The 12607-nt window shown below is 41.1% G+C and overlaps 1 protein-coding gene across 4 annotated transcripts in view; it reads right to left on the reverse strand.

Moving 5' to 3' along the window:
• Positions 1-402: 402 nt before the first annotated feature.
• Positions 403-12607, reverse strand: part of tulp3 (TUB like protein 3) — a 35606-nt gene continuing 23401 nt past the window's right edge. For all 4 annotated transcript variants that reach the window (XM_079494712.1, XM_079494711.1, XM_079494710.1 and 1 more), the window contains 6 exons: positions 11562-11753; positions 7569-7681; positions 6765-6882; positions 6501-6599; positions 2791-2962; positions 403-2376 (listed from right to left, as the gene is read on the reverse strand). In XM_079494712.1, coding sequence (XP_079350838.1) covers positions 2243-2376; positions 2791-2962; positions 6501-6599; positions 6765-6882; positions 7569-7681; positions 11562-11753 — 828 coding nt within the window. In that variant the 3' untranslated portion in view covers positions 403-2242. The remainder of the gene's footprint in view (positions 2377-2790; positions 2963-6500; positions 6600-6764; positions 6883-7568; positions 7682-11561; positions 11754-12607) is intronic.

Raw genomic sequence — 12607 nt, forward strand, 5'->3', positions numbered from 1 at the left:
GCTGGGGACCTCTGGACCTCACTTTGAGAATCACTAGTTTATGTGGCCTACTGTCTGTCAGATAACGCAAATTATTTCCAAAATCACCTGCCGGGCCAGAAGACATTTTACCGTATTGTCCCAAATATAAGACGACTGATTAGAAGACGACCCCATTTTTCAAGACTCATTTGTGGAAAAATAACATTGAATGTCAAATAGTCTAGTCCCTGATTATAATAGACCCCGTTTTTTAGGATATTTCCATTGGAAAAAACAGTCTTATGTTCAGGCCAATCGGGGTAATTGCACTTTTCATTTTTGAAGTTATTTTAGTTCTATATTTTACACTGAAAAGCTTTTCAGGATCTAATGGAATTGAGTTGTGTTTATAAGAGTTCAATCATTCAAAAACGGTAAGTCTAATGGTTCAATATTCATTTATTGAGATGGAGCAATCGAGTCCACAATATCAATTTAATGTAATTTACTAAAGTCATCTGTAGTAAAGCATTTCTTTTTTTTCCAAAATATATAATACAAGTCATTGCCTCTTCAAACTGCTACACATTTTTTCCTTTCTCATTTAAATAATGAGAAAAACAACCTGGCACAAGTCTCTTGGTATTTGAAAGATGATTAAACCACTTGAAAGGAACCAGCTGTTTGCCATTTTCCTGTTAAAAACAAGTTAATTAACCTGAGGACCTACTTGAGTAGGAACATACCATACTTTAATAGGTAAACGTAAAAGTCCAACCCCACAAACCATCAGCATCATCTCCACTTAAAGTCCTTTATCCTTCCAATGCCAAGTTTAGACTATATTTAAGTGACCATCAAAAAAGGGATCTCGTCTGGTATTTTAATGTGAAGGGATTAGACATCATGCCATGGCATGTCAGTAACAACCTGCCACTTTTAATAACATTTAATTCATTTCATATTGTTTAAAGATCATTGGGATAAATCCGATATTAAGGCATAAACTCATAATAAATCCCTTTTTTTACTCATTGTGCAATTCCGCTTTTACGTAAGATTCCAAATTGGTAAGACAAGAATATCACAATTAAACATTAAAAACAGTTCACTAAAACACAAAAACTCATAAGTTTAAGTAATAAATGCTACTCTCAATAATGCACTTTAAACACCAGCAAACAGGATTAAGAGAAGAATGAGTTACTGTACATTTAAAACAGCCATATTTAACATGAGTATAATAGACAAATTACAAAGCAACTGAGGCAACATCAAAATGCAGCAGCATACAGCATTGTTACTGCTTGTTAAACGTTATTAATCATAAAATGTCAGGGTCTTTTTTTATAAGAGTGCATGTCTCTCACTCAGGAAATACAAGTACTTGTTTTTTCCCTTCCCTTTTATCATAGATATGCACTGGCTAAAACAAAAGGAATACTCCACTGTCAAATGTATGGTTGTTTCTCGGTTTGTGACATAAACTGTGTTAACTTTACAAGCAATACCGGCCAAGAAAAACTGCCATGATTACATCAGTAATCATCATCCGACAGTGCTTTGCAGTCAGATCCTAGAAAACATTACACAGTCCTTGAGGCTGAGGTCTTTTACATGTATGTGTCCGTGTCAATATGTGGTGCTTTGATTCAGCGATACAGGGAGGGAGCATTTTCAGGAAATGTTTTTGGACCTAAAATGGTGGAGAGACGGATGGACCGACCAACATCACCCACTTTAGAGCACAGCCACAAGCACGGTTAAAAACAATGGAATATTCCTTTAAGACAGTATGAAAAAGATTACAGATCGAAGGCAATGTATCCATTGCCAACAAGGGAGCGCCAACATCACCAACCAACATCCCCTGCACTTATCTCAATATTGCTTCCACTTCACACCTGTTAATTCGTGCGATCTGAGTCCTGTTGGATGTTGTACAGTACTAATGACAATAGGTAGTAAGGGTCAAGGACAGGTCCAGTAATTTGCTCCTCTCAAAGGCAGATTTGCTGGTGATTATGACTGACAAATGTCAAGAGACAGGCAGAGACACGCTTGGGTACAACTCTTCATTGTCCTGTTGAATGTGCTAAACCGTTGGGAGACACATTTGTTTGTGTGTGCACGATTCACTCCTCCCGGGAGAAGGGATTGGGGAGGAGACAAAAGGGGGACTCGGGTGCAACACAGTAAAATCCTCAGTATTCATTTATACATTTGTAACTCTGAAGAGTCCACGAATTAAACCGTTTTGTCAGAGTTTAACACTGGCAATTCATTCGCAGGCCAACTTGCTGTCAAAGCTGGAAAGGCCAATGGCGAAGGCTTGCAGGGCGCACATGGGGTAGTTGTAGTCGAGAGTGAAGATGTCCTCCGCCACTCTGCCAAACTGCATCACAATGTAGTCAGCTGTGAGGGAAGACGACAATGAGACAAAGAACCCTGAATTCCAAAATGCAATGTAATACGACTGAGGGAGATGTATAGAACACATTTATAGTACAAAGAAGTTGACCGCTAAGCAACACTGACTATACAGTATCAAGAAAGAATCAATCAAGACCAACACAGTCTAAGTTTAGCAAATTAAAATCATTATTTTAAATATATATTATTTTTGCATTTTGCTGCCTTATACTGATATATAGATAAACAGGAAAAGAGAGAGACAGGAAGTGACACGCAGCAAAGGTCGTCGGGATCGGGACTCGAACTCGCGACAAGCTGTCAGGTGTCATTGAAGCCTAGGTGCCCAGCAGTGGTCTGGGCCAGAAAACAAACATTCTGATACATTCCCAACCCTGCGCCATTCCCAAAACTTACGGTCATTGTCGTGGACAATCTGAAAGTTCTTGACCGAGGCTTGAGTGACGCGGCCGTGGAAGTTGAGCACGTATGACTGGGTGTCGTCGTTCCACACAGGGGCCTTGTTGTGCAGCTCGATCAGGCTGTCCAGGGAGTGATTCTGGTACTTATTCAGCAGACTCTCCTGCTCCTGGAAAACAATGAATTATGCTTCATGTCAGCCAACAAGAACGCACACACCCACATTTTGACTGTCTGATAATTAGGTTTCAGACATCAAGGTTCAGACTCCAAACTTAAAGTGGCTACGACATGCCTACTAAGCCTGCCTAGTCGCTAGTGTCGCGTGCGTTTTCAGACTGTTTTCACTGAGACCACATGGTGTACAGACTAGTATCATAATGATATTTCCGGGGTGTGTCATAGGACCTTTAAATGATTATCTGCCGTATATTCTGGCCCAACAAAATTACAGACAAAGATCTCTAAATAAAGACTGGCTGCCGAAGATGTGACCACTTGAAAAAACAAAATGGCCACCATTTTTCAAGATGGCCGCCTTTCAAAATGGTTTTAAACAGTGTTTGAACTACAGTTTGATTGAATAATCCTATTGTGTTGGCCTATACATCGAAATGTATGTTAATGAGTATGAGAAATCCAATTCTGCATTTAGCAAATCAAAATTATTGAATATTATGATGATACAATGGGAATTAAACGAAAAGGTGGGGCAGATTAAGTCAATATTCCATAATAATCCTTCACTTGGTGGTACAAGCACCCAATTTGGCACAAATGATGTCCAGGATGTACTTTCTATGAAAAGCACGTTATCCAGCTGAAAATCCAAGATGGCTGCCAGTTTTCAAGATGGCCGCCTTGTCAAATGCAAAAAAAACTAAGCAAAACGTTTTTTGAAGTAGAATTTAAATGTGTTAATGGTCCAAACATCAAAATGAACTGACTGGAAGAACTCAATGGTGTTGGAATTGAATTCCAATATGGCCGCCAGGTTGCAAGATGCAGCTATTACGTGATTCAAAATTAGTGTTTTTGGAAGCTGTCCTAGATATTGTTGAAGGGCAACATCATCCATTGATCATGCATTGAAATGCTGTGATCAAGCTCTATTGGTTTGTAATAAGAGTGACAACCAGGACACACTGGTGACATCACTGCTGTGAGACTCTGCTTCAGTGTGGCCTTGTAGCGTAGCTGTAGTTGTGGTTTACTAACTGTTGTAGTGGTGTACTCACTGTAGATTGTTGTATACTTTAGTGTCCTAAATGCTAATAAGCCGCTGTATATATCTCCACTAGAAGTTTAGTTAGTTGTAGTATTGTAGTTAGATAGCCGCACCTGAATTGACAAGATGTGCCAGCGTGGGAGAGCTGAGACAAGGGTAACGGCCGCTTCAGTTACCTGGATGGTGTACAGATCGCACAGGACTTAAATCGCATTGGATGCATGGTTGGGCTAGGTGTAGGGCACCAGATGCTTGAACCTAGATCAAGGTTCAAGGTTGTACTTACATCTTGTGTACAGGTACATGAGAGTAAAACTTATTTTTGTTTGGCTTCCTTACAGACAATGCAGCATAGATGGCATAACATTCATCAAACAACAAAAACACAGCAAGCACAGCAAACAAAGGGATAGAATAAAGAGTGCTAGAAAAATAGTAACATATGTTGTACATGTGCATGTTTTCCCTGTAGTAGCAAAGTTAGGTAATCTTTCGCCCTAGCTGGTTCTTATCAGTTTGTTCATGTATCTGATTGTTTGGGGAAAGAAGCTTTTTTGCAGTCTATTTCCAGTGGCTTTGAGACTGCGAAAACGTTTTCCACGTGGCAGCATCTCAAACAGTCTGCGGTTGGGATGACTTGGGTTCCTCATAATTCCACGAGCTTTGCTGACACAACGATCGTCATACAGGGTTTCGATGGGGGGGAGATCACATCCGCTGCACACTTTGAATTTGTGCGTGTCCTTCACCTGGATCATTCTGAATTTCAGCTGCTCTCTTAGTGGAACGCTGGAGTTTCAGTTACTAAACATTTGTCCGACAAATTTGGTGATACTTTGTACTGTTTTGCCTCAATGTCCTCACTGCCACCTCCATCATCCAATCTGGATGAGTCTAACATGATGGGCAACAGGTTTATTGCCTGGAATACGGGGAGACTTCAACTCCTCTTTTGTATCTGTTTGACAGAGGAAACACTTCCTCCAATCAGTTTTAGTAGCGGAACATCTTGTGTTATACGGTTAAAGGCAGATGCCTATATCCTTTTACCACCCAACCATACAAAACATCAAAGCACATTGAAATATGGGATGCATCTAGGTTCAAGCATCTGGTGCCCTACACCTAGCCCGACCATTCATCCAGTGCAAGTCCTGTGCAATCTGTACACCATTCAGGTAACTGAATCCCTGTTACCCTTGTCTCAGCTCTCCCACGCTGACACATCCTGTCAATTCAGGTGCGGCTATCTAACTACAATGCTACAACTAACTAAACTTCTAGTTGAGATATATACAGGGGATAGATAGCATTTAGGACACTAAAGTATACACCAATCTACAGCGAGTACACCACTACAACAGTTAGTAAACCACAACTACAGCTAGTACGCTACAAGCAGACACTGAACCCCATGCTGAGTCTCACAGCAGTGATGTCACCAGTGTGTCCTGGTTGTGCTTTGACATCACTCTTCAAAATTACAAACCAATAGAGCTCTTCATCAAGTGAACGATTGTTGCCCTTCAACAATATCTGTGATCAGACAGCTTCCGAAAACGCTAATTTTGAGTTGTGTAATAGCTGCCATCTTGAAAACTGGCGGCCATATTGGAATTCAATTGACACTTCCAGTCAGAATACATACATTTTGATGTTTGGATCAATGTGTGGATCACACATTTCTGTTCATTAAAGTTCTACTCATTTGACGAAGCTCTACTCATTTGACGAGGTGGCCATCTTGAAAACTGGTGGCCATCTTGGATTTTCAGCTGGATAACGTACTTTTCTGAGAAAGTACATCCTGGACATAATTTGTGCCAAATCTGGTGCTTGTACCACCAAGTGAAGGATTATTATGGAATATGGACTTAATCTGTCCCACTTTATCGTTTAATTACCATTGTATCATCATAATATTCAATATTTTTTTCTTTTCTAAATTCAGAATTGGTTACTCAAAAACATATATTTTGAAGTAAAGGCCATCAAAATAGGATTTTAGAGCTCAATATAGCTCAAACACTGTTTAAAACCACCTCAAATGGCGGCCATCTTGAAAAATGGTGTCCATTTTGTTTTTTCAAGTGGACAACGTACTTTTCTGAGAGAGTAGGTTCTGAAGCACTTGTGTGCCAATTTTGGTGCTTGTACCATCAAGTGAACGATTCTTATGATATATTGACTTAATCTGCTCCACTTAAACGAGGCCGACCTAAGATCACCTGGCGCAGAACGGTAGAGGCTGAGCTGCGAGAGATGGGTCTCTCATGGGGCACGGCGCAACTGGTTGTGCCGTGATATGTGATATGTGAAGGAACATTACCGATGCCTTATGCCCCATTGGGGGCGAAGAGCATAATAAGTAAGTAAGCTTTAAAGGAACCAATAAGCACATTTAGAGTTTCCCTGAAGGAGAACCTTGCAGATCTGCTATTTATAAATCTTTTGGAACATTTTCTAAAAAAAGACTCACATTGCCTGGCCGCACAGGTACTCTCTCGAAGTTCAAGTCCATCCCGGGAATGATTACTGTCATCTTTCGTGGACCTTTGAATCCTAGCACGTTAGTCTCCTGCAGAATGGGACAATGACAGTGATTGTTTGGCAAAAATCCCTTTCATGACAACATGCCACAGGGGAAAATAATTCCCTGCTCAGTATATTGTACATGTGTATGAGCGTGTGTGTGTGTGTGTGTGCACACTTGTGTGCCTTTCGTCTGTCGTGTTCAACCCACATAGCAGATGGCAGCCAGCTCTTGCCGTGTGTTGCTCTCATCTAGCAGTGCCCCAGGGTTCTTGCAGGGGTTGGTGCCGTTGTCGTACACCGTGAACTTTGTGCCCATCAGGTTGGACCTGCAAAAACACACGGCAGTGTGACATGCTTGAAAGAATGTCTTAAAAAAGTAATGTATAGCTCCGTATAGATATTTGCTCTCTTGACTCTCTCATGAGAGAGAGTTGTGAGTGTGTGTGTGAGAGAGCGAGAGGGTCAGGTATGTGGGAGCTGGGAGGGTATGCTGTATGTATGTGTGCAAAAAACAACAACATGAAAATGTGTATAGTTGAAGTGTGCTGTAAACACTGTGACAATGTGACAATTTAAAGTATGCTGTAAACACTAACAATTTAATTTAATGTATTTATGCAAACTGACTGACCCAGGGGTGGGGCTCGATAAGCATTATGCTTCTCCCTGTCCCCTTTTGTCGGCATCTTTGACACCTCATTATGTCACATGGACTTGACAATATGTGCCTTGGACTCTATGAGATTATACCTTGTTTTAAATGCACTAAAAATCACAGACATGTATTTTGTTGTTCAAAAGTGCTGAAAAATAAACTGAACTGAGGTACTACACAGGTCCTGTGGTACTACATTTTCAGATGCCAGAAGGGTACAGGGTTATCGTGGAGGGCTCGACACAATTTGGGGAGGATTTGAAAGTGACATTTGACTGTAATCCATGTATATTATTAACAAGTGACATTTTGAGATTAGTGTGCTGTGCAGAGTGGAGCACCAGCGCATGCCTTTACCTCAGTTTACCCATGAAGCTCTCTCCCTCTCGTGAAAGGTCTGTGGCGTCTACTGAAATAAGGTAATTGGACGTCTTGCTCTTTTTCCTCTTCCTTCCTGCTAGCAGAAACACCTAGAGAGAGAGACAGAGACAGAAGCAGAGAGAGAGAAATCAGTCATCCCTGCATACTGTAGTGGCAAAAATGCATATAAACACTATGATATTGATTAATTTAATGTAGCCTACTAGTAGATGATACTTAACCCTTAGAAGATGAAAGACGCCAATTGGCGTCTTCATCAGAATTCCGTAAATGATCAATGACGCCAATTGGCGTCTTCACAGTTTTTGATGAATCTAAACATATTAATATGCTCCGAAGCGCTGTTTAAATTCCTGAGCTTATATTCCAACTACATTACCCAGAAAACCCGTGTCACGTGACACACGTGTACGTGTTGCCATTGGAAGCTGGTCCCACCCCCTGTAAACAGTGGGGGCAGAGGGAGTCTTCATAGTTTTCATTGTTTTGCCTGTTTGCCGTCTCGCCCGAGCGATTTTCTAGCAGAAAAAGTTGAAAGCAGTACTATTTATTTGAGCGAGTTTTGTGGTAGTAGTATTGATCCATACGCGTCCCAGTCGCCTTCTCCAGGCGGAGTAGCCCTGGTCCAGTGCTTACAGCGAGACTCGCTGCTCCCTCCCTCCTTTTTTCATTGTCTCCCCATCGTCGTCCGATGAGCTATACCGGGAAACCATTGAAGAAGACGATCAACCCGGAATGTTTTGAGGTAATCTTATTGTAGAAAATGCCCTTCTATAGTGATCAGAAATCATAAGATGATCGCTACAAATAGATGCTTGGATAATTACTACTACTAGTCAGATCATGACGCCAGAATGACTCACCACGATGGCCCCCAGCCATTAGCCAGCACCGAAGGTGCTGGCTAATGGTGTTGGTCGGTGCATTGGTGCTGGCTAAGGGCTGGAGGGGGGGGTTGGTGTCGATCGGTTGGTTGGTGCAGTACAAATGTATCGTAGCAGGCATGCACGCATGGCAGTACAAGTATTTTATATTGTAGCGTGCCTTATAGGCGATCTGATCTTTAGAGTAATGTTCGCTCCTTTTATTTACTGTCTACAAAGACGGAGAACAAACATGCATCGTTTACTGAAGCAACGCGTGGTTATGATGACGTTGCTACAAGGATCGGAGGGGGGACGGGGAGTGAAGCTAACAGTAGCGTATTATATAAGATCTGTATGACGTTTCATTGACGTCTGAGCTTGCATGATAATTGCATTCATTGTATATTGTATACAATCATGATTGTACATTGTTTAGTGTGTCTCCGTGTGATGATGATGATGACGATGATGTCAGATAGCCTACGTCCCCCCCCCCCCAACTGGCTATTGGCCGGGCTGACTACAGCTAAATGTTTATTTTTATATATTTAGAACTGGCATCAGATGAGGAGGAGGAGGAGGATGATGATGATGATGATGATGATGAAGAGTCAAGACTGCGATGGAGTTCTCCGACACTGAACCGGATGCATTCATTCATTTCAGTTGTTGTTTTTTTTAAATTTAGCCTACACACACACACCGTCAAGAACAACTGGAATGCAGTGGTTTGGGGACACTGGGGAGTTTGGGGACAACTGTTTTGTATGTAGGCCTATTTATTTTCTGTAATATTTATTATAATTGTATTATGTTAGTAGTCATAAAAAATAAAAGACAAGCTTTTACAATGAGTTAGACCTGTCATGGCTATTTTGTTCACTAGTCTGAGGTTTATGGTTTGACTAAGCGAGTTTCAACTGTGATTTACTCTGTAGCGGTAGATGGTAAGAACCCAATTTTTTTGTTATAATACAGTATACATTCAAGTCTATATTTTGATACATATCATGGGCACAAAGTCATATCAAAACAATGTCCTTGGATGAGTTTTTTATCAAAACTGTTTCTTCACAACAGGTTTTTGAGATACATGCATGAATAGACACGGTACTGGTAAGACTATGTAAACATGGTATATATCAAAATGTGCGTTAGAATGTCTAATTTTACCCCAAAATTGAGTTTATATGATGTTCCATTTCAGAGCTAGGGGGACTTTTAGCTGGATAGGTCAGATTGATCATGACTGACCATGCTATTTATAGATGGCAAAATATCTACAGTGGTACATGTGAGAAACTTTTTATTTTATTTTAATTGAACTAGACAACTCACCCTTTAAAATGAGATATTGCATGGCTATGTACGCCCAGCAGAAAAAAAGTTATTTAGAAAATAAAACTTCAACCGGTCATAACTTTTTTTGTTGTCCTAGAAACACTACCCAGTGTAAATGCAGGCTCTTTTAAATGGCTTCCAACACCACAACTAAACATTTTATCAACTCAGTTCATTTTTTTCCTGGAAGCAGACAAGCCAAGCTTTCTCTGAAGGTCTTTCGTTGTCACACATTCACAGCAGAGAATTTTCAATAAATCATTCAAAAACGCCATTCTGCCATAGAGAAGTCTAAAAACTATATAGAAATCCTTGAAACTCTCAAAGAGTTAACACTCTAATTACCACCTGTTCTTCACTGACCAACTCATTAGAGACTGCTGACTCATGTAAACCATATTTCAAACTGTGTGAGTTAACTATAGAATAGAGTCCATTTAAGGCAGGACCATCTCTTGTTACTCCTGAAACTCTGTACACTGCTGAAAGTATAAAATATGTGTGGGACATGTGTGTGAGGGGTGTTGGGGGAAGCTCTGGAGGGAGACACTAGTCTCTCTCTGGTGTGATGACATATACAATAAAAGAATGGAGTTCGAATCCTGATGGTTGAGTCCTGCTTCTTCCTGATGTTGTTTACTTACTAATAGTAATATCAAAAGCTGCCATTACAATACACATCTGTTCTTGTTCCAACATCTTATTTTCATGTGTCTGTCCAAATGATGGTTTACAGAGTCAGCTAGGGTGTCTCCCCAGCCTCAGTTTGGCTTTGGGGATACGTGTATGTAGGGTGGGTGATAGATAGCTGATTTAAGGAGACCATAGAAAGCGGTTTTGAGCTGTCAGCGCCTTTCTGCCATGCATTACTATGGTAAATACATGCTGAGTGTGCTGTGAGCTGAAAATATTTAAAGTTATGGAGAGGAGCGCTGCTCATCAATGTCACATTTGATTATCCTGGCTGTGTCTGACAATCCAGTCATTTACGACCTGACTTTGAATCTTCACCACAACCATGAAAAGTCAATGTTTACCGCTGTTTCAGCGACGCATGAGTATCATATGGACATCTCAATACAAACCGGCACAGGGAGTTATATAAGACATTGAGAGGCTTAAAATGAGTCGGTGGTGTTCTGGTAAACGACATCTGCGTAATCTATGATAGGAAGTAGCACTTGATTATTCTTTTCCTAACATCAAATGAGAAGCAGTTAATTGAACGGTAGAGTTTGACTGACGCTTCATGCAAGAACTCTGCTCATAAAACGCTTTCTGTGGACACGGCCAAGCTCTAGGAGGTAATCTCTCAAGAACAGATTCTGAGCTGCGCTACTGCAACAGCAGAGGGCTGTTTTTTCCTCCTTTCCTTTTTTTGCCAATGGGTTCCCAGATTGGGCTTTAGGTAGCCATTTTGTACATATCGTGTAGCCCTACAAGATATGGACAAAATGTCATATCTTGGTATTTATGCCAGGGCACAGGCTAAAACATAAGGATGTTGCTGACTTTAGAAGTGGACGATATATTGACGATTTTTGCAATACTGATATTGTGCATGTTCATACATACCTAACGATATATTGTGCAGCCCTAGTAGCTATATATGTGTGACTGCATCAATCCGCAAACACACTCAAGAAGAGCCTCTGCGTGGACAGTTTGTTGTATCTGTTCTCGTTCTAACATCATATTTCCATGTGTCACGTTATACCTAGAACTAAAGTATGGCAAGAAAAGCAATGCCTCGTTCTCTCACCCTCCTGCCGTCCTCTCTCTCCATGTGCATGAAGTAGGTGGGATAGAGGCCCCGGTCCATGCCCTTCTTGTCCCGGGTGATGCGGCACTTGACGGTGACTCCGCGCGGGGCCGGACGCAGGACAAACTCCTCCAGGTTGTCCACGTCAATGAGTGAGCTCTCTGCCGTGGGCGAGCCAGGGGGCACCAGCTCCTGATGGACGCAATCAATGTATTCATGTTTTAAATGTACCTCGAGAGTGTACACATCATAACCGTACGATCCATTTGGTTACATTTATACACTCAAGAAACAAATGGATAAATTAACACTGAATATTCTACTGTGTAATATTTGGGGAGGGCATGGGTGGTGCAGAGATGTAGCCTCGCGTAGCGATACCAATATCACTGCGTAGATAATATTAGTCTCGTCCCTCTCAGTGTTAGATTTTTTATTTTTTTTGCAATGTCCCGCCCCATATTTGAATACTGGGCCCTGGTTGGTTATAGCCCGGTTCCAGACGAATCTTGTTTGGCCGTGAAGTCCTCCCACAATATGCCTTTGCAATGCATATTGCCCGTCTGGCTGGCTACGCGAGGCTAGCACAGATGATCCCCCTGGTTGTATTCATGGTGTAACAAGATACATTCCATTGACTGGAGTAATGGTATCCGGAGAACTCACCAGTTTACCAACTCACCGCGATTTAGTGCATTTTAGTTTTACAATTGCATTGAATTGAGAGAGAGAGAGAGAGAGAGAGAGAGAGAGAGAGAGAGAGGATAGTTGTTTAGAGTTAACATTAGAGAAAGTAGGAATGCTAAAAGTTTAAACACCAAAGTACCGAAACAATGTCATTCATGAGTAAACAATTCCTGAAATGGTAGGCCTACTTATCATTGGTATTCACATTCACCTTTTTATCATCATCTAGCTGACCATTTAATTGCACAAAATAATTTGATCACTTTGGAAATTCACTATAACATCTGTGAGTTTGACATACTACACTGATGAAGACAGCATGTTAGCATAACGATGAAGACATTGATGAAGAAGTTTCG

The sequence above is a fragment of the Electrona antarctica genome, assembly GCF_951216825.1.
Source record: "Electrona antarctica genome assembly, chromosome: 23".
In the NCBI taxonomy this organism is placed as follows: Eukaryota; Metazoa; Chordata; class Actinopteri; order Myctophiformes; family Myctophidae; genus Electrona; species Electrona antarctica.